Below are 25,495 nucleotides of genomic sequence, written 5' to 3'. Positions count from 1 at the left end.
GATAAGACAGCTCATGCTGCCAACAAGTTGGCAGCTGATAAGATGTAGAATTGATGTCACAAGATAAGACACCTCACGCTGCCAACAAGTTGGCAGACTTTAAGAAATAGAATGGAAGTCTAGATGTAGAAAAGCTCATGCTGCCAACAAGTTGGCAGCTTATAAGATGCTGAATTGATGTCTCAAGATAAGACAGCTCATACTGCCAACAAGTTGGCAGCTTATAAGATGTAGAATTGATATCACAAGCTAAGACAGCTCATGCTGCCAACAAGTTGGCAGTTTATAAGATATAGAATTGATGTCACAAGATAAGACAGCTCATGCTGCCAACAAGTTGGCACTTTAAAAAATAGAATGGAAGTCTAGATGTAGAAAAAGTCATGCTGCCAACAAGTTGGCAGCTTATAAGGTTTAGAATTGATGTCACAAGATAACAAGTTGGCAGCTGATAAGATGTAGAATTGATGTCACAAGATAAGACACCTCACGCTGCCAACAAGTTGGCAGACTTTAGGAAATAGAATGGAAGTCTAGATGTAGAAAAGCTCATGCTGCCAACAAGTTGGCAGCTTATAAGGTTTAGAATTGATGTCACAAGCTAAGACAGTTCATGCTGCCAACAAGTTGGGAGCTTTTAAGATGTAGGATTGATGTCACAAGATAAGACAGCTCATGCTGCCAACAAGTTGGCTTATTTTAAGTTAGCTTATAAGGTTTTAAATTGATGTCACAAGATAAGACAGCTCATGCTGCCAACAAGTTGGCAGCTTATAAGATGTAGAATTGATATCACAAGCTAAGACAGCTCATGCTGCCAACAAGTTGGCAGCTTTTAAGATGTAGAATTGATGTTTCAAAACAAGACAGCTCACGCTGCCAACAAGTTGGCAGACTTTAAAAAACAGAATGGAAGTCTAGATGTAGAAAAGCTCATGCTGCCAACAAGTTGGCAGCTTATAAGATGTAGAATTGATGTCACAAGATAATACAGCTCATGCTGCCAACAAGTTGGCAGCTTATAAGATGTAAAATTGACGTCACAAGATAAGACAGCTCATGCTGCCAACAAGTTGGCAGCTTATAAAATGTAGAATTGACGTCACAAGATAAGACAGCTCATGCTGCCAACAAGTTGGCAACTTATAAGATGTAGAATGGATATCACAAGCTAAGACAGCTCACGCTGCCAACAAGTTGGCAGACTTTAAAAAACAGAATGGAAGTCTAGATGTAGAAAAGCTCATGCTGCCAACAAGTTGGCAGCTTATAACATGCAGAATTGATGTTTCAAGACAAGACAGCTCATGCTGCCAATAAGTTGGCAGCTTATAAGATGCAGAATTGATGCCTTAAGATAAGACAGCTCATGCTGCCAACAAGTTGGCAGCCTTTAGATTGCAGAATGAAAGTTTAGATGTAGAAAAGCTCATGCTGCCAACAAGTTGGCAGCTTATAACATGCAGAATTGTGGTCTAGAAGAGATTAGTGATTTCATAGAGGTCGTTTAGAGAAGTTGGTTTAATAATAAGAGATTCACAAAGAAAAATCGTTTATTTTCGAATTAATTATAATCTAAGTAAAGCATTTATAATGGAATATATTTAAATTTACTCTTTTTAATTTCTATTATGTACAAAAAAAATGGATAGTTATTTAATCGAGATATTAACTACATAAATCTTAATATTAATCCTAAAAAATATGTTGAACTTGATAAATTATTGCGAATAAATTAAGAGCGGTTACGTAAAAAAAAGTTAAGTTGATCAACAAAATGATAAAGCGAAAATTTCCAAGTTCCTCGCAAAAAAGTATATGGTAATGGAATATTCCTACCTATTTAGCCAGTCTGATCCTTGTATCAAGGGAAATCAAAACCTTAGAGAAGAGAAAAACCGCAAAACACTCAATAAAAGAATACAAACGTATTAAAAAATATATATAAACAATACAGACAAAATTATAACTATGCGGAAATAGCCATTATTATTATTGAATTGATTTCTTTTTAGTTTTCTTGTTAAAAATGAGTTGGGATGCTTATTATTTATTTAGTAGACGGGGAAAACCTTCCTCTTCCGGTGAGTTTGGACCTTAAAATAACAAAATAAATGCGTTAAGATTGAAAATGGGATAAACAAATTTCTTTTTTAAATATAAAAATTTTACCTCCTTAAATCCGCAAAATCTCTATTATACCCGTGACGACATTGACCTAGCTCAGCTTCAAGCTTCTGAAAACGAAAATTACGTCATAATTAAAATGAGCTATTCTAAAATGTATTAAAAGAAAATGAATGACTCAACACACATCCAAGAAATTAAATTATAAAGACAAATTTACACCAAAATTAAACCAATTACACCAAAGAGTTCTTTCATGATCTAATTTATTTGAAAATCGAAAGCTTGCACCATGAAGCGTTTTTTCTTATTACCTTGATGTTGCGTCCCCCACGGACGTTGCGACTTTACCGACGATTGTCGGTGAGCAAACTGTACATTTGACACGTCCACATTGTTCGCAGAGAAACCGAGACAACTGCAAAGCAAACCACCATGCAGCATGCTAACAAATTAAACGATAACACAAGAAAAAAAATATCTAATAATACATCAATAATTGAATAATTGAAATTGTGGGGAAACTAAAACCTTTATCTAACTAAACCCAGAGTGACGAAATAATAAGATTTATCTACGATACACAATTTCTACTCTAAGTTAAATTAAAAGAAACTTACTCCAACTTTTCGGATTATATCACCAACGATATTCAAAGCTAAAATTCTTGAAGATGGGGAAAGAGATGCATCAATCACGTTTGCTTCACCTAAACACACAAAAAATTATCGTAACTATACGAAAATAAGTATTGATTAATAACGATTAGTTGAAAACATCACAAGGAATACAAAAAAATTTATATATAAAAATTCAAGAATCATCATGTGGCTTAAAAATCGACCCAAAAAACACGTTCAAAATAAAAAGAAAGTTAAAGTTTCGATGTGACGTCATGTTTTGTGACGTACATATAATTACGGATGAAGCACTCTTGTTTTTATTAGGCTTTCGATGCATAATTACCTGTCGTTAGATAGACTGTGTATTAATACTAGACCTAACAATAGACCGAAAACTAGAAACATTCGGATTTAGCTCCACGTCTCTCAAGACGCCTAACCCGAATGATTCTAGTTCTAGGTCTTCCTGTCAACCTCAATTTTGACATATTCGTAATCTTCATTAAAAAACCTTTAAAATGAGTACAAACACGACATATTTATCTTCAATATTAATGAAGTTATGGTCAACTTCCGGTTAGAAATGTCAACGTCAATTTTGACATATTTGTAAAATTAAGGTTGGTATTAATATTTTAAAATTAAATTGCTATCTTCATTGTTGCTAACTTCGGGTTTAATGTTTTTTATTCTAATTTTTTTGTTTTTTGAGGTTAATGCGTCATGTTTGGACTCATTTTAAAGGTTATTTTATAAAGATTACGAATATAATAATTATAATATATTAATAATATTTGAGTTAGGTTAATATATTACAACTAATATATTAATCTAACTCTAAGTGGAATTTCTACACAAAATTCTGAAATAAATCAATAAATTAGGTGGATCCGAATGTAACGTTTAAAGATAAAAAAGATATGTCGCATCTGGGTGACAAAGAATCGAGTGTTGTAGCAGCAATTTTTAAATCTGTAATGGAAGGGACACAGAAAGATATCACTAAACAGAAGAATAGTTTCAGTAATTAGTCTTCAGCCAGTAGTATTGTAATCTCCAAGCACTTGGTAGTGTTTTGGCAGCAGTATATAGTCTTCTGAAAGCATTAAATAGCCTTTGCCAATAATATCTAGCTTTCTCCAAGCAATTAGTGATCTTTTCAACAATATTTTGCATTCTGAAAGTAGTTAATAGTCTTTTGGAAACAGTATCTTGTCTTTCCAAGTAGATAATAGTTTCTGCCAGTAATATTTAGTCTTGTCCAAGCAGGTCCTAATTGTTTCTAGTAGTATATAGCGCTCTGAAAGCAGTAAGTAGTCTTATGGGAGCAGTATCTCATCTTTCCAATCAGTTTGTAGCTGTTTGTTAGCACTATCTACTCTTCTCCAATCAGATTGTAATCTTTTCCACCAGTATCTAGCATTTTGGAAACAGTAGGTATCTTTTTTGGAGAGGATATCTCTTTTTTCCAAGCAGTTATTAGTCTTTTCCAGTAGTATCTAACATCCTGGAAGCATTAGGTAGCTTTTTGGAAAGCATATCTCTTTTCCAAACAATTATTAAAGTCTTTGAAAGCAATAAGTAGTCTTGGAAGCAGTATTTTACCTGTTCAAGTAGGTCAAAACCTATTTTGAAAACAGTATCTAGTCTTTTCCAAGTAAGTTGTTGTCTTATTCTGCAGTATCTAGCATTTTAGAAGCAGTAGGTAACTTTTTGAAATAGTATTTCCTCTTTCCAAGGTGTTTTTAGTCTTTTCTAGCAGTATTTAATCTTTTGATAGCAATAATTAGTCTTTTGCCAACAATATCTAGTTCTCTCCAAGCAATTAATAGTTTTTCCAACAATATTTAGCATTCTGAAAGTAGTTAATAGTCTTTTGGAAACAGTATCTTATCTTTACAAGCAGATAATAGTTTCTTTCAGCAATATTTAGTTTTCTCCAAGCAAGTCTTAATCATTCCTTATAGTATACAGGTGTCCCGAAACTCAAATTCAAGCGGGCACTGGGTGAGAGGCCAACCCATACCTGTTCTGGTAAAAATAAGAAAAAAAGAATGCATGTTACTTAGTTAAGTGCTATTTGACATATTTTTGAAAATCTGCACATCTTCTAACAAAGTTGTTAAATTATTTTGGAGGAAATACAAATAGCATACGAAAGTATGAATTTTCTAAATTACATGTTTTTTTGCAGAAAAACAGGCAATATTTTTTTTATGTAAACAAAAATGGCAAGTGTTGTGCTATTTTAGAAACTTGACTAATCAGGCCATCTTTTAAAATTACTTGCCAAGGGTTCTGTACTACTCTTTTTTTAGAAATTCTATGTCAAACTTAGTAGACATAAATCTTTCAACCTAAAACTAACCACTTTTGTTGTCTGATTTGTGACTTCTACAGTAGCATGGTTAATCATTATTAAAAAAATCACTATTTAATCGCGAACATTTCTGACCTTAGTACCTAAAGATATGACTCTATGGGAACGATTTTTAACATTTTCAAAGATATGTCTATTACCACTTAGCTAAGAGACATGGAATTTTTTTTCTTATTTTTCCCAGAACAGGTATGGGTTGGCCTCTCACCCAGTATCCGTTTGACGTTGAGTTTCGGGACAGCCTGTATAATCTTCTGAAAGCATTAAATACTTTTTGCCAACAATATCTAGCTTTCTCCAAGAAATTAGTAGTTTTTCCATCAATATTAAGCATTCTGAAAATAGTTAATAGTCTTTTGGAAATAGTATCTTGTTTTTCCAAGCAGATAATAGTTTCTTCCAGCAATATTTAGACTTCTCCAAGCAGGTCCTAATCTTATCTAGTAGAATATAGCGCTCTGAAAGCAGTAAATAGTCTTATGGAAGTAATATCTCGTCTTTCCAATCAGTTTGTAGTTGTTTGTTAGCACTATCTAGTCTTCTCTAAGCAGATTGTATAATTCTTGATCTTTTCCAGCTAGTTATTGGTCTATTCCAGCAGTATCTAACATTCTGGAAACATTAGATAGCTTTTTGGAAAGCATATCTCTTTTCCAAACAATTATTAAAGTCTTTGAAAGCAATAAATAGTCTTCTTGGAAACAGTATCTAGTCTTTTCCAAGTAATGTTGTAACGCAATAAAACTATGTGTTTTTTAGAAGATGGATGTTTTTTATTTTAACCTCTACCGGTTTCAATTTCTAGTTGCAATCATCTTCAGGAGCTAGCCACGTCAATAAATAATATTCTCAAAGACATAATCTTTTTGTATGTAATGGTATTGTCACTTTTTTTTGTTTCGTTTCTTCTGGATGTCTTATTTTGTGGTCGATTCTTTAATGTTGTTAATTTAGTTCGGCCATTATTGTTTTAGCCATGTGTTCTTTTTGAGGTTATGATGAATAAGACATCCAGAAATTATAATAATTTTTTTTCCAAGTAAGTTGTTGTCTTTTTCCGCAGTATGTAGCATTTTAGAAGCAGTAGGCAACTTTTTGAAATAGTATTTCCTCTTTCCAAGCAATTTTTAGTCTTTTTCTAGCAGTATTTAATCTTCTGAAAGCATTAAATAGTCTTTCCAACAACATTTAGCATTCTGAAAATAGTTAATAGTCTTTTGGAAACAGTATCTTGTCTTTCCAAGCAAATAATAGTTTCTCCCAGCAATATTTAGTCTTCTCCAAGCAGATCCTAATCTTTTCTAGTAGTATATAGCACTCTGAAAGCAGCAAGTAGTCTTATGGAAGCAGTATCTCGTCTTTCCAATCAGTTTGTAGTTGTTTGTTAGCACTATCTAGTCTTCTCCAAGCAGATTGTAATCTTTTCCACCAGTATCTAGCATTTTGGAAACAGTAGGTACCTTTTTTGAAGAGGATATCTCTACTTTCTAAGTAGTTGTTAGACTATTCCAGCAGTATCTAACATTCTGGAAGCAGTAGGTACCTTTTTGGAAAGCATATGTCATTTCCAAACAATTATTCGTGTCTTTGAAAGCAATAAGTAGTCTTGGAAGCAGTATTCCGCCTCTCCAAGTAGGCCAAAACCTTTAACAGCAGTGTTTAGCGTTCTGGAAGCAATAGGTATTATTTTGAAAACAGTATCTAGTCTTTTCCAAGTAAGTTGTAGTCTTTTTCTGCAGTATTTAGCATTTTAGAAGCAGTAGGTAACTTTTTGAAATAGTATTTCCTCTTTCCAAGCAGTTTTTAGTCTTTTTCTAGCAGTATTTAATCTTCTGATAGCAATAATTAGTCTTTTGCCAACAGTATCTAGCTTTCTTCAAGCGATTAGTAGTCTTTCCAACAATATTTAACATTCTGTAAGTAGTTAATAGTCTTTTGGAAACAGTATCTTGTCTTTCCAAGCAGATAATAGTTTCTCCCAGCAATATTTAGTCTTCTCCAAGCAGATCCTAATCTTTTCTAGTAGTATATAGCACTCTGAAAGCAGCAAGTAGTCTTATGGAAGCAGTATCGCCTTTCCAATCAGTTTGTAGTTGTTTGTTAGCACTATCTAGTCTTTTCAAAGCAGATTGTAATTTTTTCCACCAGTACATAGCATTTTAGAAGCGGTAGGTAACTTTTTGAAATAGTATTTCCTCTTTCTAAACAGTTTTTAGTCTTTTTCTAGCATTATTTAATCTTCTAATAGCAATAATTAGTTTTTTGCCAATAGTATCTACCTTTCTACAAGCAATTAGTAGTCTTTCCAACAATATTTAGCATTTTGAAAATAGTTAATAGTCTTTTGGAAACAGTATTTTGTCTTTCCAAGCAGATAATAGTTTCTCCCAGCAATATTAGTCTTCTCCAAGCAGATCCTAATCTTTTCTAGTAGTATATAGCGCTCTGAAAGCATTAAGTAGTCTTATGGGAGCAGTATTTCGTCTTTCCAATCAGTTTGTAGTTGTTTGTTAACACTATCTAGTGTCTCCAAGCAGATTGTAATCTTTTCCACCAGTATCTAACATTCTGGAAGCAGTAGGTAACTTTTTGGAAAGCATATCTCTTTTCCAAACAATTATTAAAGTCTTTGAAAGCAAAAACCAAGCCTGCCCAAGTAGGTTAAAACCTTTAACAGCAGTGTTAGCGTTTTGGAAGCAATAAGTATTATTTTGAAAACAGTATCTAATCTTTTCCAAGTAAGTTGTGGTCTCTTTCTGCAATATCCTGTATTTTAGAAGCAGTAGGTAACTTTTTGAAATAGTATTTCCTCTTTCTAAACAGTTTTTAGTCTTTTTCTAGCAATATTTAATCTTCTAATAGCAATAATTAGTCTTTTGCCAACAGTATCTACCTTTCTACAAGCAATTAGTAGTCTTTCCAACAATATTTAACATTCTGAAAGTAGTTAATAGTCTTTTGGAAACAGTATTTTGTCTTCCCAAGCAGATAGTAGTTTCTCCCAGCAACATTAAGTCTTCTCCAAGCAGGTCTTAATCTTTTCTAGTAGTATATAGCGCTCTGAAAGCAGTAGGTAGTCTTATGGAAGCAGTATCTCGTCTTTCCAATCAGTTTTTAGTTGTTTGTTAGCACTATCTAATCTTCTATAAGCAGATTTTAATCTTTTCTACCAGTATCTAGCATTTTAGAAGCAGTAGGTACGTTTTTTAGAAAGCATATCTCTTCTTTCTAAGTAGTTATTAGTCTTTTCCAACAGTATCTAACATTCTGGAAGCAGTAGGTAGCTTTTTGGAAAGCATATTTCTTTTCCAAACAATTGTTACAATTTTTGAAAGCAGTAAGTATTCTTGGAAGCAGTATTCCGCCTGTCCAAGTAGGTCAAAACCTTTAACAATTGTGTTTAGCGTTCTGGAAGCAATAAGTATTATTTTGAAAACAGTATCTAGTCTTTTCCAAGTAAGTTGTGGTCTTTTCCTGCAGTATCTAGCATTTTAGAAGCAGTAGGTAACTTTTTGAAATAGTATTTCCTCATTCCAAGCAGTTTTTAGTCTTTTACTAGCAACATTTAATCTTCTGATAGCAATAGTGCGTCTAAAACCTAAGAAACAACAGTATTTCACCCGAAAACATGCGTTTTAACCAAATGTGCTGCAAAAATATGATGATGTCACAAAAAAGCGAAACTTTAAAGTGATTTTTCGTTAAATTTTACATTTTTTGTCGATTTTTAAGCGACACAATGATTCTTGAATTATACCATATAACCCAAAAACTTTAAATTACAACTTTATTTAAAAAAAATTTTTTTCTGAGGTTAAGTACAATTTACTAATTAAAAAAATTACTTTTTAGCACAAAATTTTGAGCTTTGTTACTATTTTTATCTTACTTAATAAATCAATTAAGTACACAACACACTAAATTAAAACTGAAGTCGGCGTAATCGTAAAAATTGCAAAAACTTTTTCAATCGCTTACGTTTGATGGGTGTCGTTTGAGTCTCGTGCTCGACCGTAAGTCGATTCGAATCGACGTGGCCGTTCATCATTCGTTCGTTATCCGGAATCGTTTCGCGTACTTGTAGTTCTTGTTTCAACTCTGAAATTAAATCGATTTAATACAATTTTTTTGAAAATTTTAACAAATTTACCTCTAGTTTCGTCGGTGAGGCGTTGAATTTTTTCTTTCAGCGTTTCTTTCTCATCAATTTCTGACTCTAACATAGCATTCCTTTCTATTGCACTGTTTAAAACTGATTCCACTGCATTAATACTTTCTGTTATCATCCGGTGGCTTTGTTCTAAATCATCATTTTTCTGCTCTAAATCGCGAATTTTTCGTTGGAAATCCACCTGTTCTTTCTTTAAGTTGAGTAAATCATCTTCTAAGTTATCCCTTTCTTTATTAATTGTATCTAATTTTAGCTAAAATTGACAATTTAATGATATTTAATTTTTAGGTTATGTTTTTATAACCTCAAATTATTTTTTTTATGTTTTACCTTAAGTGAATCTATTTCATTTTGATTTAGATTATTCGTACTCATTAATTGGCGTATTTTCTTCTCATTCTGCTCGATGGTTACCTCATATTCTTTTTCTAATTGTTGGGATTCAGCAACATAATCATCAAATTCATTTTGTACGGTGTCTCTTCTATAAAATACAAAATCGATAAGATTTTTGATTAATTTTTTGATTATTTAACTTACTCCTGCATAAATTTCGAACATAAATTCTTCCAATAAGCTAATTCTTCCTCGATTGTGTTGAAATTGGGTCGATCGCCGCGGTCCATGTTGAACAATGAAAAGGTCAAGGTTCAAAAAGTGGAAATGTTGATGTTGTGGTCTTTCTTCTATGTTTTTAATACCACATAAATGATGAATTCTGAAAGTTTTTAGATAATATGTAAATTTTCGTTTCAGGATGCAGTTTTTTTTTGTTTTATGTCACATGTGAGTCACCCACTTTACAGGGTTTGCGATTATTTAGAAAAATTTTGTGCGAAATAAGTAACGGTTAATTTTTTTCATAACGGGGGCGAATGTTAACCGTTATTTGTTAAATATCACCATAATTTTATAAACAATTCGTCGATCTACTTACGAGCTAAATAAATTATTCGCAATCGTTTACAGTTGACAGTTTCATTACCAACACAAAATGGCGGTGGATTTTTTTTAAATACATTTTTATTCTTTATTTAATTTAATTTTAGATATAATTTAATTCAATCTTATTTATTTTATTAATTTATAATCAAATCGAAATGATATTATTAATTTACTAAATAATTAATTAAAATTATAATTTAAAATTTTTATTACCAACCTTAAAAACAAAAAAGTTACTAAAGTTACGTCAATGTTTAAAAATATAAATATTTTATATAATTAATTAAATTAACTCTATATTTAACTCATTATATCACAATGAGATCACAACATTTAAAAATATCCAGAGATAAATGATAGATCAATCCTTAATGGGGTTATAAGTGAAGTTCACTCAAACTACGAATTATGAAGAAAAATATACTTTAAACATGGTTTTAAGGAATCTGTTTCAGAAAAGAAGATATATTGGCTTATATAGCCTTATATTTAAGGTGTTTCAATTGATATTACGGTATTAGAGAAAAACCCAGTTCCTAGAGTTGACTATCAGACTTTGTCTAGAACAGTAGTTTTATAGAGTAGAAAACTAGGAGACAAACAATGTTGCAAGTTCTATATTAAACTGGAAAGTTCATAAAACTGGACTTAATCCTGAAACATAAAACTCCATTAAAGTAACAACTCGTACATGTTGGCCTTACAAAAGCTTTTGATCGAATAAGATGTTGTGTTATTCCTAGAAATCAAGAAAGATGCATAAATACTGTCGTGGAACTGACTATCAATATATGGACAATAAATAAGAACAGAGAAAGGAGTGACACTCAGAATATCTATACAAACCAATTCTCCAATATGATCATGGATGAAATAATAACATACGTGGAAAGCGTTATAAGTTGGGAAACGAAGAACTGAAACTAATTTGCTAAGTTATTAGCAGCAGAAACCTCCAAGAAGAAGTTGTAGCTCAAACAATGAAAGGAGCTTTGATATCAGATTACTTGATAAACATAATGTGGCCTAGAAAACAAGGTGCCATATACCATAGAGATAAGGCAGAAAATGCTATCACAAAAAGAATTCTCCTCAAAACAGCGGAAATGAGGACGCTTAAGCCATTATCAGAATATACCTTGTGGGACCATAAACAATATGAAGATACTACATAAATCTAAAACTAAACATTGGATCAACACAAATTTCGGATTTGTACAGTAAGATTTCGGCTAATTAAGTGATACGTTATGAGATGGGCCATAAAACGATTCCATGTTGAACCTTTGGAAGTCTCAAGGCTAGTAAGGATAGTCAAGGACCTCCATATGGTATAGGACAAATTTGGAACTCAAATTCTCAGCATAGGCTATTAATAATTAGTAAACAAGGCTAATGTCTTAAAGTAAAAAGAAGAAGTAGACAACATTGTCATAATGTACACGTTTCGACCAACATGCAAAAAGTATTCAAGATGCTGGAAGAAAACAAGTTCGAAGACCAGATACTGCATTGGCACGCAAATAGTTTTAAAAGACAAATATAGATCATAAGTCAGAAAATGATTCTGCAAGATTTGGTAAATGCCACTGGAAAGATTTTAGGGATTGTTGTAAGCATTCTCAACATCGAAAGTCATTGCAATGTTAGTACATTTAAGACATTCGATCCCACAAGTTGGCACAGAATTATTCCTTTGTTGATTGTTGAAAGAAAATTAACAAAACACCAGTATATATTAAAATGTCTTTAAATTTTCTGGAAAACATTCCATATTAGCTTAATAGCTTTGTCAAGAAACCTGAAGGTATTTTTATTCAAGTAGTACCATTTTGGTTCACACCCACGTTTTTTTCTATTTTTTGGTACTTTTCTAAAAAATTTTAAAAACATTAAACACCAATGTTCTAATTCGTTCCTTTTTGTAAAGTATTCTTGAAATGTTTTTATTCGATTAAAACCATTTTGATTAATACCAATCAGCTTTAAACTCTAAAAATTTTGCAAATCATTCAAAAACAAGGAAATTGAATTCCATATGAATTTAAGCCGATTTTGCATATGTGAAATGTTGCTTGCCAGGCATAAAAGAAAGCGTTTTTTTTTGCATCGTATAGTCACTGGTGATGAAAAATTGATCCAATACGATAACCCAAAGAAGAGAAAATCATGGGGACCACCTGGCCATGCTTCAACATCGACTGCCAAACCAGGTACCGAACACAATTAATGAGATTGAGCCTAGCACTCAAGGAAAAACGCGAAAAACCCGGTCGATGGCACATGGCTTGTCTAAGCACCGCTTTATATCATAGGAAGACACTAAAAATTTCGTCGATTCGTGGATAGCCACAAAAGATGAAGAGTTCTTCCGACGTGGTATCTGAATGCTGCCAGAAAGATGGGAAAAAGTAGTAACAATACTTTAAATAAAAAGTAATGTACCGTTATTTCACAGTATATTCTTAATTTTTGATAGAAAACGGCGGAAACTTATTTGTACTCCTGAATGGGTCTTTGAAATTCCTGGAAAACATTCCCATTGACTTTGTCAAGTGACCTGAAAATGTTTTAATCGATTTGGGACATTTTGACACACACCAATTAACTTTTTCTATTTCCTCCTTTCTTTGAAACACTTCAAAAATACCAAAATCATTTTTTTTCTTATTTTTTCCGACTTGTTAAGTATTTTAGAGATGTTTGTAGTGGATTAGAACCATTTTGATTCACGCCAATCAGTTTTTCCAAAATTCTAAAATGCTTAAATCTTGTGGAAAACACTCCCATTAACTTTTTTTCAATTCTTTCATCATTGTCAAGTGATATAAAAATGTTTTTAATGAATTTAAGGCATTTTATCACACACCAATAAACTTTTTCTATTTCCTTCTATCTTTGAAACACTTCAAAAATACCAAATCATTTTTTTCTTATCCTTTCCCACTTGTTAAGTATTCTAGAGATATTTGTAGTGGTGTTTGATTATTCTAGAGATGTTTGTAGTGGATTAGAACCGTTTTGATTCACGCCAATCAGTTTTCCCAAAGATCTAAAATGCTTGATTCTTCTGGAAAACATTCCCATTAACTTTTTTTCAATTCTTTCTTCATTGTCAAGTGATATAAAAATGTTTTTAACGAATTTAAGGCATTTTGTCACACACCAATTACTTTTTCTATTTTCTCCTATCTTTGAAACAGTTTCAAAAATACCAAAATCATTTTTTTCTTATTCTTTCCGACTTATTAAGTATTTTAGAGATGTTTGTAGTGGTGTTTGATTATTCTAGAGATGTTTGTAGTGGAGAACCATTTTGATTCAATCCAATCAGTTTTTCCAAAATTCTAAAATGCTTGAATCTTCTGGAAAACATTCCCATTAAGTTTTTTTCAATTCTTTCGTCATTGTCAAGTGATATAAAAATGTTTTTAATGAATTTAAGGCATTTTATCACACACCAATAAACTTTTTTTATTTCCTCCTATCTTTGAAACAGTTTCAAAAATACCAAAATCATTTTTTTCTTATTTTTTCCGACTTATTAAGTATTTTAGAGGTGTTTGTAGTGGTGTTTGATTATTCTAGAGACGTTTGTAGTGGATTAGAACCAATTTGATTCAATCCAAGCAGTTTTTCCAAAATTCTAAAGTGCTTGAATCTTTTGGAAATCATTCCCATTAATTTTTTTTCAATTCTTTCGTCATTATTAAGTGATATAAAAGTGATTTAATGAATTTAAGGCATTTTGCCACACACCAATTAACTTTATCTATTTCCTCCTATCTTTGAAACACTTCCTAAAATACCAAAATCATTTTTTTCTTACTTTTTCCATCTTGTTAAGTATTCTAGACATGTTTGTAGTGGTGTTTGATTATTCTAGAGACGTTTGTAGTGGATTAGAACCATTTTGATTCAATCCAATCAGTTTTTCCAAAATACTAAAATGCTTGAATCTTTTAGAAAACATTCCCATTAACTTTTTTCAATTCTTTCATCATTGTCAAGTGATATAAAAATGTTTTTAATGAATTTAAGGCATTTTGACACACACCAATTAACTTTATCTATTTCCTCCTATCTTTGAAACAGTTTCAAAAATACCAAATCATTTTTTTCTTATTTTTTCCATCTTGTTAAGTATTCTAGAGATGTTTGATTATTGTAGAGATGTTTGTAGTACATTAGAACCATTTTGATTCAATCCAATCACATTTTCCAAAATTCTAAAGTGCTTGAATCTTCTGGAAATCATTCCCATTAATTTTTTTTCAATTCTTTCGTCATTATTAAGTGATATAAAAGTGTTTTTAATGAATGTAAAGCATTTTGTCACACACCAATTAACTTTTTCTATTTCCTCCTATCTTTGAAACACTTCCTAAAATACCAAAATCATTTTTTTCTTACTTTTTCCATCTTGTTAAGTATTCTAGACATGTTTTTAGTAGAATTAGACCAATTCAAGTAAAAATAAAGAGTTAAAACAACAAACTTTTTATTATATTAAAAAATTAAAACATTTTCCTACACAGATCTCATTAAATTCATTATGTTTTGAGCCTGTTTCACAGTTGGCATATCAATCATCGTCCCTTCCAAATTAAAAGCCCCTTTACCAATCTTTTGTTGTTCCTCAAACGCATTTAAAATCGCCGAGGCCCATTCAATTTGTTTTTGACTTGGCAAAAAAGCTTCCTGTACAATTGGAACTTGATTGGGATGAATAACTTGCTTTCCTGTGTACCCCATTCGAGCGCCTTCATCACTTTGTCGTTTTAAACCCTCCAAATCTTTGTATTGGATATAAACCATATCAATTGCTTGTAAACCATAAGCTTTTGCAACAACAACCAATTTTTGCCTTGCATACAATATCTCAGAGGCGTTTTCGCTTCTTGAGATACCAATACTAGCGCAGAAATCATCACTACCAAAAATTAATGAGGTTAATTTGAATTTGCTGGTTTTTGATAGCTCAAAAGCTGATTTACATAAGTCGACCAGATTAATCATTGCTAAAGCATCTTCTATGTACATCACAAGGTTTATTTGTTCTTCATCTTTTATGGAGTTATTTACTTGATCTGAAAACTACTTTGTAATGAATTTTCTTGCCTATTTAAAGGTTTAAATGACTTACATATTTTAAATGATCAACTGTTGTTATTTTTGGTAATAAAATTGTGTCAGGTAAAAATTCTGCTGTTAAAACTTGTCTCAAATCTTCTTCTAAAAGACCACTATGGACTGAATTAACTCGAATAGCCCAATCATAGTCCCTAGGTTTTAGTGGTTTTCCATTATCCAATAATTTTCTAATTGTATTCCTAGCAGTTTCCTATTTATAATGAAAATGAGGTAATAATGGAATTAAATTAAATAATTAAATACTTTTCTGCTCATTGCAACTCCATCTTCGCAATCCATTACAATACAATCCACATCAACTTTAAAAGCTTTACTTAATTTCCTGGTATCATCACCTGGGACGTACATAAGTGCTCTTCTAGGTTTGTAACATCTTACGCTGGTCTAAAGAGCATTATTTATAAATAGATGTTGTTATTATTAATAATCAAATCTATTTTTAATTTTTTTTTACTTGTACCTTATTATGTAATAGAAAGCGATTGAAAAGAGGCACAGAGAACCTCGTTAAACTTCTTAGGGTCATTTTACTAGCGAATCTTTTCACTAACTGAGTCTTTTTTAATTAATTATTTAAAATATTCATGTTCTTCCACATCAAAACATTAATAGAGATAATTTTAGTTATTTTTTATTTTTAATGTTGGCAAAATCTGTCAAAATCAAATCGTAATTAAATCATAATCATTTTATAACTAAAATTAATTTATTTGTTGCAACCTAATTTTTAAAACGTTTTAAATAAATTAATTCTAATTTTTTTAAATAAATAATTAAAATGATTTAAATTTCCCGCAAAAAATTTTCTGACAATCAATACAAACAATGCGCATGTGGTGCCCTCTAGTCGAGACACCTCCGCTGTCTATTTGTAATTTTTTGTTACCAGTCGTTTACTTGCGTTCATCGCGGTCGATGTTTATTAATTTCTTTGTAAGTAGTGACTAACAAATTCGTGTGCTAAATACAAACCGGATTTAACTTTAAAGTGAATAAAGTTGTGTAAAAAACTCGACATTAACAATTTCATCCGGTTGCTATTAGCAACGAAAACGTTTGTATCCATTTTGGTCCAGAAGTAAGAAGAGATCAAAGTAGGCGTAAGTTTTTTTCGTGTTATCCATTGTTTAATTAACCTTAATTTATTGTTTTTAATAATTAAGCTGATTAATCGTTAAGCAATCGGTGATTACAAAGATAATAATTCAAAATAATCTGGGATTATTGATTTTTTTTGTGTTAATATGAACGTGTTGGAGCAAGTCGAACCCCAAAGTTTACAAAAGGTCAATTCCATCTACTAACGACTCTTCTCGGTTATAATGCCTGTTTATTAGTGACCTTAATGAACTGACTAATTCTAAATATTAAGAGTTGGTTCTATGAAACGATTAGGACCTTTCTCTTGCCAAGACTCGTTTTCGTTGATTTTTATTGTTTGTTTTTGTTTCTTTTTTAGTCCTTTAACCCACTTACATACTTTCTATGTCGGGATCAGCGAATTGCATAATTTAAACCGAGAAACTTGCCACATAAAATGTTTTCATTTAAAATTTAGGTTAAAATTAAGTTTTTAACTTCATCTGTCAAAACGCCATTTAATTTTTTTCTGAGGTTATGTTTTTTTTTGTTTAATAAACATAACCTCAACAATATATATCTGTCACTTGTCAAGATGATTTAGGATTATTTCTGCTAACATTGAAACTGCGAAAAACCACATGAATCGAGCACTAGATGTTGCAAGAAAGAAAATTGTCATAAAATTGCATTCTATCGGAAATATTGAAAATAAACCACGTATGAGGGCCGCCCAAAATTGCTAACTCCTCAAGATGCACAAAGCATTAGAAAAGAAGTAATCGCAAATCCTCAGACAAGCGGTCCAAAACGAGCAGAAAACCTTCAATATTAAGTTAATAAAACTGATATTGTGGAAAAAGTTACAATTTGCAAAAATGCACAAAGAAAAGGATATTTGGAAAAAAGGGTCAAGTTACGAGTCAGAATACAACATTTTTAGATATTATGGTAGAGGTAAAATTTGGATTAAAATTGGTACAGCGCTAGATTTAAAGTCTTCTACCAACAGTTAAACATGGGGGTGGATCTGTTATGAGGTGGGGCTGCTTCAGGAGTCGGGAGTTTAGTTTTTATCGATAATATAATGGTCAAAAATCCAAACAGCTTTTCGACATTTCTTCATACTCTTTGTATTATCTCTTTACAAAATCTCTTTCTGTCTTTGAGATATGAATCTTTAAAGTCAATTAATTTATTTTAGCTTTTTATGTTATATTAATGATCAATCGTTTTTGAGATATTAATTATTACAATCAATCAGTTTCTAGAAGAACACAATATTCGATAAAACTTGATGCATGAATTTGGGAATGTTTCATTCAAATGATTTGGTATAGTTAGCTGATTATGTGAATATTTGAACACAACGTTCTGCAGAAAGTGGAAATAACGATTAATTAATAACAATAACACAATAGTAATTCAATTTCTCTTATGGCAGAGCCGCAGTAATTCCCTAAGTCATACCATCTTCAGACGCCTTCAAATCTTGAAGGAAGTTTTCAAGAAAGAGTCCAAATGTGCGTGAAGGAAATATATTTTCAGAAACATATTTACACCCATCTTCTGACAATCTAATTTTGCAACAATTTCTTTTCTATTGAAACTGAAGAACAAATAATACAAAAATTGTTTTAAAGTTGGAAGAAGTTACTTAATATTAAAAAGGTTCTTTTGTGAAATCCACCACTCCAAAGCAGTAGCAATGGATGTAACTTCTTTGCAGAAAATGGTTCCATTTTCGCCTCTAGCTTAACTATTAGTGGTAGTAGTGAATTTCCTAATTTCGTCCACACTTCTATAGCATCATATAGAGATGCACCTTTTTTTGCAATTTGTCAAATACCCAGAATACTGGCTTTTAGATATTTAAGTAATCTTCTGCAGATCGTTTAGGATCAATATTAGATACTTTTAGCTATATTGGTATATTATTAGGAAGCCTTTTTGTTTTCTTCACATACTTTTGACAGTTTGACTCACGCGTATTCGCAAACAATCCACCATACTGTTCCAACTCACATCGTTTAAAACTTTTCCATCAGTATATACTAGCCATATACTTAGATCTAGTGAGGTGATTGTTTCTAAAATATTTCACAATTTGAATCACATGCTCTTTGACATTAGTTACTTCAAGATCTTTGCAAATTTAGGAAGTGTAAATTTTATAAGTTATAACAGAACCACTAAAGCTTAAGCTTTTGATCTATATCTTTTCATACTTGTCATACTCGCAGCATATCCGGCACTTTACATTACGATTATATTTTGCTTAACACGATGAAATTATTCCATAACCAATTTTTGTTGAGTAATCGCTTGTATCTGGATTACCAGATGTATCTATTTTTTCATATAAGTATAGTACAAGTATAGTTCTTGTGGCACAAAATATAGGGTCATTACATTTAGACCAACCATCAACTGATATATTTACGTTACATCCAGAAAGACTTCCAAAACACTTTGTTTTTTCTCTCTTATAAATGACCCTGAATGATGTGTTCGTATTTACGCGAAAAGATCAAAACCAAGGTTAAAGAATAAAAGATACGCACGAAAACTAAATTGAGAGATACTTGAAAAAATCAAAAATTTTTTTCCACTCTGTCTGTCTTCAAGTACTTGGGATTTCATATCAACGGGAAACTAAGTTGGAAAGAACAAGTCAATACAATAGTTAAGGACCTAATTAAATCCTTGGGAAACTCGAAAATATTATAGGCTTTTATATTATAATTTTGCTCAGGGAGCTGGTCAGCCTTTTCCATTTTGGGTTTTAACTGATTAGTTTCTCGAAGTTTTTGAACTATGTACTTTAATAAACGTTTGTACATTTGGGAACCACCGGTTAGGAAATTGCACAGAATATTGTAGTCTTGCAGCATTAGTGCTGAAATTCATTGTTGGTATACAACATTATTAAAACTATAACTTAATTCTGAAAAATTCAATAATTTTTCAAATTGACGTTTATGTGTCAAATTAAAGCAATACATAAGCAAAGTCTGCTTAGTATAATTCTTTATCCATCAGTATTCAAACTTGCGAACCCTTAAGTTTATTGTATCATACCTTAAAAAGGACAAATAATGAGATTTATTCAGAAAAAAAATTTTCTACTCATACCTAATACATACTGTATATGCCTTCAGCCGAGATATTTACAGGAAGTTCATTGATATAAATAATGAAAAGCACTTGACCCAGCATTGATCCTTGTGGGGCACCAGAAGTAATTTTGGTAACTTCTGAAGTTTAACCCTTGCATTGCACGTATTCTATTGCTTACATAATTACGGATCATGTGATTTGGTAACCCTCTTATACCGTAATGTTCCAGTTTACTTAATAGAGTCTTATCTTGGACACAATTGTCCAACACATAATTGAAACTCTTCTTTCTTGTCCAACGCTCGTGCCACAGCATCAATCAAGCTTGTCAGAGTTGAGGTGGTAAATTTTTTAATTAACCTGGTATCGTTGCTAGCTACCTTTGTTCGCCTCCCTTCTCGCCTTCCTGAATAGTTTCCCTTTCTCTCTTGTTGGTTTAGCTATCAATTCATTGTGTTCCTCATTTCTTCTTGTAATGTTCTCTGCATATGCATCGTCTAACCAGGTCGTCTTAATAATACTCCACTGGTCATTTATCTTTATTTCTATTTTAATCATCAATCCGTGCTGCGCTTCCAGTGTTTTCAGTTTTTCAACGTTAAGTTTTCCACTTCTGTGCCTTTTTTTCTGGACTTGGCTGCTAATTTTACACCTTAATGTTGCCTGCATCAGAAGATGTTCCGATCGACAGGAGGCTCTTCTTCTAGTTTTTACATCTATGATGCTTGAGACAAATATTTTGTTTATCATCACATGGTTATTTCAAGGATGGCGAAGTAATGGCACGCGATACAATATTTTGGGCACGTCACTGATCGCAAAATTCATTATGATGCACTACAAAAAAAGTGTGAAGTAGGTATTATATGACGAGCGAACGCGAGTGATCCCTACAATCTACATCACGAGTTTTTATTGCTAATGACGCATAGTTTGTTTGTGCATAACATAATGGTGAATATTTAATTTGAAGTTTATTTGAGTTTTATCTATGATTTTAACCGTTATTTAATATGGCTAGTTCAGCAAAAAAACAAAAAGTGCAAGATAGAAAGAGTATCAGAGAATTTCAAACTTGGTGGACAGAGAAATATGGCATGATTAGTAAAGGTGAAAATCCGTTAGTTAAAAAAGCGAACCAGAAATAAACAGTCAACATGTATGACTAAATATGTTCGCAAAAATTGTCACACGGGTGCGGCAAGTTACGCGGCTACAAATATCATTGCTCGGCATAGTAAAACTTTTCAAGAGGGAGAGTTTTTGAAAAAAGTCTGGTTAGCATGCGCGCCTTCTCTTTTTGATGATTTCGATAATAAAGATAAGATAATTCAGCAAATTCAGATAATTCAGAAATTGATTTAAAAAAAAATGTTTCCATAACAACTGATATAAAAATGGTTTCATAAGTTTCTTCAATTCCACTGCATTATTCACCAACAAGCCTTGTGTGCTAAGAGTGGTTTAACATCTCTTGATAATGTAATGGCGGTAGTCACAAAAATAATCAACCTCATCTCGTCGCAGGCTTTAAACAGGCGAAAGTTCGATGATTTGTTAGATGAAGTCAACTCGGTGTACAATGAGTCGTGGGAACGTACTTCAAAGATTTGTTGATTGCTTGGAAGAAATCAGACTGTTTCTGCAAAATGAGGGAAAAGTTGAAGAATACCCACAGTTGTTGGATGTTATGTGGCTTTCAAAATTGATATTTTTTACAGACATATGCCAACATTTAAATAAGTTAAACATGAAGCTTCTATGAAATACTCAAGCTTATTATGTACCCTGATTTGACGTTACTGGATAAACTGTATTTGTTCCAAATTGGATTGGTTGGAAATTGAAGAATTTGAAATGCAGCTGATTGATTTCCAGTCTAGTTCAATATGGATTCAAAAATTTATTGAAACAAGGAAAGAGTTATTAGAACAGTAAGATTGACAAGTAATATAAGTGAAAATGCTAATATCAAAATTCTGGAAACATGGAATGCGTTACCAAACACATCTAATTGTTTGAAGAAGCTTACTCATGCTATTTTAACAATATTTTCATCAACCTATGTCTGTGAGTCATTATTTTCAGAGATAAAAAATAATATTAAACATTCGGTTTGATAGATGACTCCAGTTCAGCAGGCATTCTGCTAAAAGTAACATCTTACAACCCTAACATATGTTGTTTGTCTAATCTGCAACAACAGAAGTGACACTAATTTTACTTTAATTTAAATTACGCGTATAATTGAAACATTGCAAAATGTTCCTATTCTTTTGTAGTAAATAAAGAGTTTTGAGTTGATAGTATTTATTACTATTATATTCCCAATAATCACAAATGACCACATTAAACATTTCTTTAAAAAAACGGCACGTTGATATATAAAGGTTCGTCATTCCTGATATATTTGATTCCTAGTGATACTGGTGTGAAGTTATCCATAAATCCCAGCAATAAACTTAAAACATTAATAATTCCGTAACCAATACGATTTGGGTAACCAAATTTCACACACAGGTCACTCTTACCCTCAAGAACAGCTAACCACCCCCATTTGGTAAAAAAAAATTTTTCAACCCTCACCCCCGAAAAAGGGATGTTTTCGCCCTGATGGGCACCTTCGAATTAAACGAAATTCTACCACATAATAGAACACACTTCTAAGTATTTTTATCAATTTTCAAAACACCGTAAGCCCTAACGGTTTTCGAGAAAAAAAATCAGTATTATAAACCGCGGATGGGACTTTAGGGGTGAATTTGACCCCGTTGGGCACCTTCAAAATTGATGAAATTTTAGGATTATTTAGAGGATGCCTTTAGCAATTGAAATCAACCATCCAAACACCGTAAGGTATAACGGTTTCCGAGAAAAAAAATGTGTTATTAGACACTATAGGTACACAGCGCGGCGCGGACTTTGGGGGTGAATTTGACCCCGTTGGGCACCTCCAAAATTGACGAAATTTTAGGATGATTTAGAGGATACCTTTAGCAATTGATATCAACCATCCAAACACCGTAATGTATTACGGTTTCCGAGAAAAAAAATGTGTTATTAGACACCATAGGTATACAGCGCGGCGCGGACTTTGGCGGTGAATTTGACCCCGTTGGGCACCTCCAAAATTGACGAAATTTTAGGATGATTTAGAGGATGCCTTTAGCAATTGATATCAACCATCCAAACACCGTAATGTATTACGGTTTCCGAGAAAAAAAATGTGTTATTAGACACTATAGGTATACAGCGCGGCGCGGACTTTGGGGGTGAATTTGACCCCGTTGGGCACCTCCAAAATTGACGAAATTTTAGGATGATTTAGAGGATGCCTTTAGCGATTGAAATCAACAATCCTAACACCGTAATGTATTACGGTTTCCGAGAAAAAAAATGTGTTATTAGACACTATAGGTACACAGCGCGGCGCGGACTTTGGGGGTGAATTTGACCCCGTTGGGCACCTCCAAAATTGACGAAATTTTAGGATGATTTAGAGGATACCTTTAGCAATTGATATCAACCATCCAAACACCGTAATGTATTACGGTTTCCGAGAAAAAAAATGTGTTATTAGACACCATAGGTATACAGCGCGGCGCGGACTTTGGCGGTGAATTTGACCCCGTTGGGCACCTCCAAAATTGACGAAATTTTAGGATGATTTAGAGGATGCCTTTAGCGATTGAAATCAACAATCCTAACACCGTAATGTATTACGGTTTCCGAGAAAAAAAATGTGTTATTAGACACTATAGGTACACAGCGCGGCGCGGACTTTGGGGGTGAATTTGACCCCGTTGGGCACCTCCAAAATTGACGAAATTTTAGGATGATTTAGAGGATACCTTTAGCAATTGATATCAACCATCCAAACACCGTAATGTATTACGGTTTCCGAGAAAAAAAATGTGTTATTAGACACTATAGGTATACAGCGCGGCGCGGACTTTGGGGGTGAATTTGACCCCGTTGGGCACCTCCAAAATTGACGAAATTTTAGGATGATTTAGAGGATGCCTTTAGCGATTGAAATCAACAATCCTAACACCGTAATGTATTACGGTTTCCGAGAAAAAAAATGTGTTATTAGACACTATAGGTACACAGCGCGGCGCGGACTTTGGGGGTGAATTTGACCCCGTTGGGCACCTCCAAAATTGACGAAATTTTAGGATGATTTAGAGGATACCTTTAGCAATTGATATCAACCATCCAAACACCGTAATGTATTACGGTTTCCGAGAAAAAAAATGTGTTATTAGACACCATAGGTATACAGCGCGGCGCGGACTTTGGCGGTGAATTTGACCCCGTTGGGCACCTCCAAAATTGACGAAATTTTAGGATGATTTAGAGGATGCCTTTAGCGATTGAAATCAACAATCCTAACACCGTAATGTATTACGGTTTCCGAGAAAAAAAATGTGTTATTAGACACTATAGGTACACAGCGCGGCGCGGACTTTGGGGGTGAATTTGACCCCGTTGAGCACCTCCAAAATTGACGAAATTTTAGGATGATTTAGAGGATACCTTTAGCAATTGATATCAACCATCCAAACACCGTAATGTATTACGGTTTCCGAGAAAAAAAATGTGTTATTAGACACTATAGGTATACAGCGCGGCGCGGACTTTGGGGGTGAATTTGACCCCGTTGGGCACCTCCAAAATTGACGAAATTTTAGGATGATTTAGAGGATGCCTTTAGCAATTGATATCAACCATCCAAACACCGTAATGTATTACGGTTTCCGAGAAAAAAAATGTGTTATTAGACACCATAGGTATACAGCGCGGCGCGGACTTTGGCGGTGAATTTGACCCCGTTGGGCACCTCCAAAATTGACGAAATTTTAGGATGATTTAGAGGATGCCTTTAGCGATTGAAATCAACAATCCTAACACCGTAATGTATTACGGTTTCCGAGAAAAAAAATGTGTTATTAGACACTATAGGTACACAGCGCGGCGCGGACTTTGGGGGTGAATTTGACCCCGTTGGGCACCTCCAAAATTGACGAAATTTTAGGATGATTTAGAGGATACCTTTAGCAATTGATATCAACCATCCAAACACCGTAATGTATTACGGTTTCCGAGAAAAAAAATGTGTTATTAGACACTATAGGTATACAGCGCGGCGCGGACTTTGGGGGTGAATTTGACCCCGTTGGGCACCTCCAAAATTGACGAAATTTTAGGATGATTTAGAGGATGCCTTTAGCGATTGAAATCAACAATCCTAACACCGTAATGTATTACGGTTTCCGAGAAAAAAAATGTGTTATTAGACACTATAGGTACACAGCGCGGCGCGGACTTTGGGGGTGAATTTGACCCCGTTGGGCACCTCCAAAATTGACGAAATTTTAGGATGATTTAGAGGATACCTTTAGCAATTGATATCAACCATCCAAACACCGTAATGTATTACGGTTTCCGAGAAAATAAATGTGTTATTAGACACCATAGGTATACAGCGCGGCGCGGACTTTGGCGGTGAATTTGACCCCGTTGGGCACCTCCAAAATTGACGAAATTTTAGGATGATTTAGAGGATGCCTTTAGCGATTGAAATCAACAATCCTAACACCGTAATGTATTACGGTTTCCGAGAAAAAAAATGTGTTATTAGACACTATAGGTACACAGCGCGGCGCGGACTTTGGGGGTGAATTTGACCCCGTTGGGCACCTCCAAAATTGACGAAATTTTAGGATGATTTAGAGGATACCTTTAGCAATTGATATCAACCATCCAAACACCGTAATGTATTACGGTTTCCGAGAAAAAAAATGTGTTATTAGACACTATAGGTATACAGCGCGGCGCGGACTTTGGGGGTGAATTTGACCCCGTTGGGCACCTCCAAAATTGACGAAATTT

The 25,495-nt window shown here is 33.1% G+C and overlaps 3 protein-coding genes across 9 annotated transcripts in view; 1 reads left to right on the top strand and 2 right to left on the bottom strand.

Annotated features, from left to right (window-relative positions):
• Positions 1-25,495, top strand: part of LOC111419220 (prominin-like protein) — a 79,098-nt gene that overhangs the window by 6,186 nt on the left and 47,417 nt on the right. For 4 of the 5 annotated variants that reach the window (XM_071196104.1, XM_071196105.1, XM_071196102.1 and 1 more), the window contains exon 1: positions 16,239-16,500. The exons of the other annotated variant lie outside the window; for it this stretch is intronic. The gene's annotated coding sequence lies outside the window, so the exon portion shown is untranslated. Of the gene's footprint in view, positions 1-16,238; positions 16,501-25,495 lie in introns of those variants that run through there. 5 annotated transcript variants of the gene reach the window in all.
• Positions 1,926-10,312, bottom strand: LOC111420189 (Nuclear distribution protein nudE). 3 transcript variants are annotated; one of them, XM_071195720.1, is made up of 9 exons: positions 10,239-10,312; positions 9,842-10,019; positions 9,632-9,785; positions 9,281-9,554; positions 9,109-9,228; positions 2,748-2,836; positions 2,442-2,545; positions 2,173-2,237; positions 1,926-2,096 (listed from the first exon to the last, which is right to left on the bottom strand). In XM_071195720.1, the coding sequence occupies exons 2-8, from the start codon at positions 9,925-9,927 to the stop codon at positions 2,219-2,221; spliced, it is 846 nt and encodes a 281-aa protein (XP_071051821.1). In that variant the 5' UTR covers positions 9,928-10,019; positions 10,239-10,312; the 3' UTR covers positions 1,926-2,096; positions 2,173-2,218. The 3 variants fall into 3 exon arrangements, with proteins under 3 accessions (XP_071051821.1, XP_071051822.1, XP_071051823.1); XM_071195721.1 differs by lacking the exon at positions 2,442-2,545; XM_071195722.1 differs by lacking the exons at positions 2,173-2,237; positions 2,442-2,545.
• LOC111420191 (citramalyl-CoA lyase, mitochondrial-like) lies at positions 14,731-16,032 on the bottom strand. The gene is made up of 4 exons (XM_023053119.2): positions 15,861-16,032; positions 15,644-15,784; positions 15,393-15,590; positions 14,731-15,343 (listed from the first exon to the last, which is right to left on the bottom strand). The coding sequence occupies exons 1-4, from the start codon at positions 15,924-15,926 to the stop codon at positions 14,777-14,779; spliced, it is 972 nt and encodes a 323-aa protein (XP_022908887.1). The 5' UTR covers positions 15,927-16,032; the 3' UTR covers positions 14,731-14,776.

Source organism: Onthophagus taurus, chromosome 5 (genome assembly GCF_036711975.1).
Source record: "Onthophagus taurus isolate NC chromosome 5, IU_Otau_3.0, whole genome shotgun sequence".
Taxonomy (NCBI): domain Eukaryota; kingdom Metazoa; phylum Arthropoda; class Insecta; order Coleoptera; family Scarabaeidae; genus Onthophagus; species Onthophagus taurus.
Note: the sequence above shows the minus strand (reverse complement) of the source record. Positions and strands in the feature narration are given on the sequence as shown.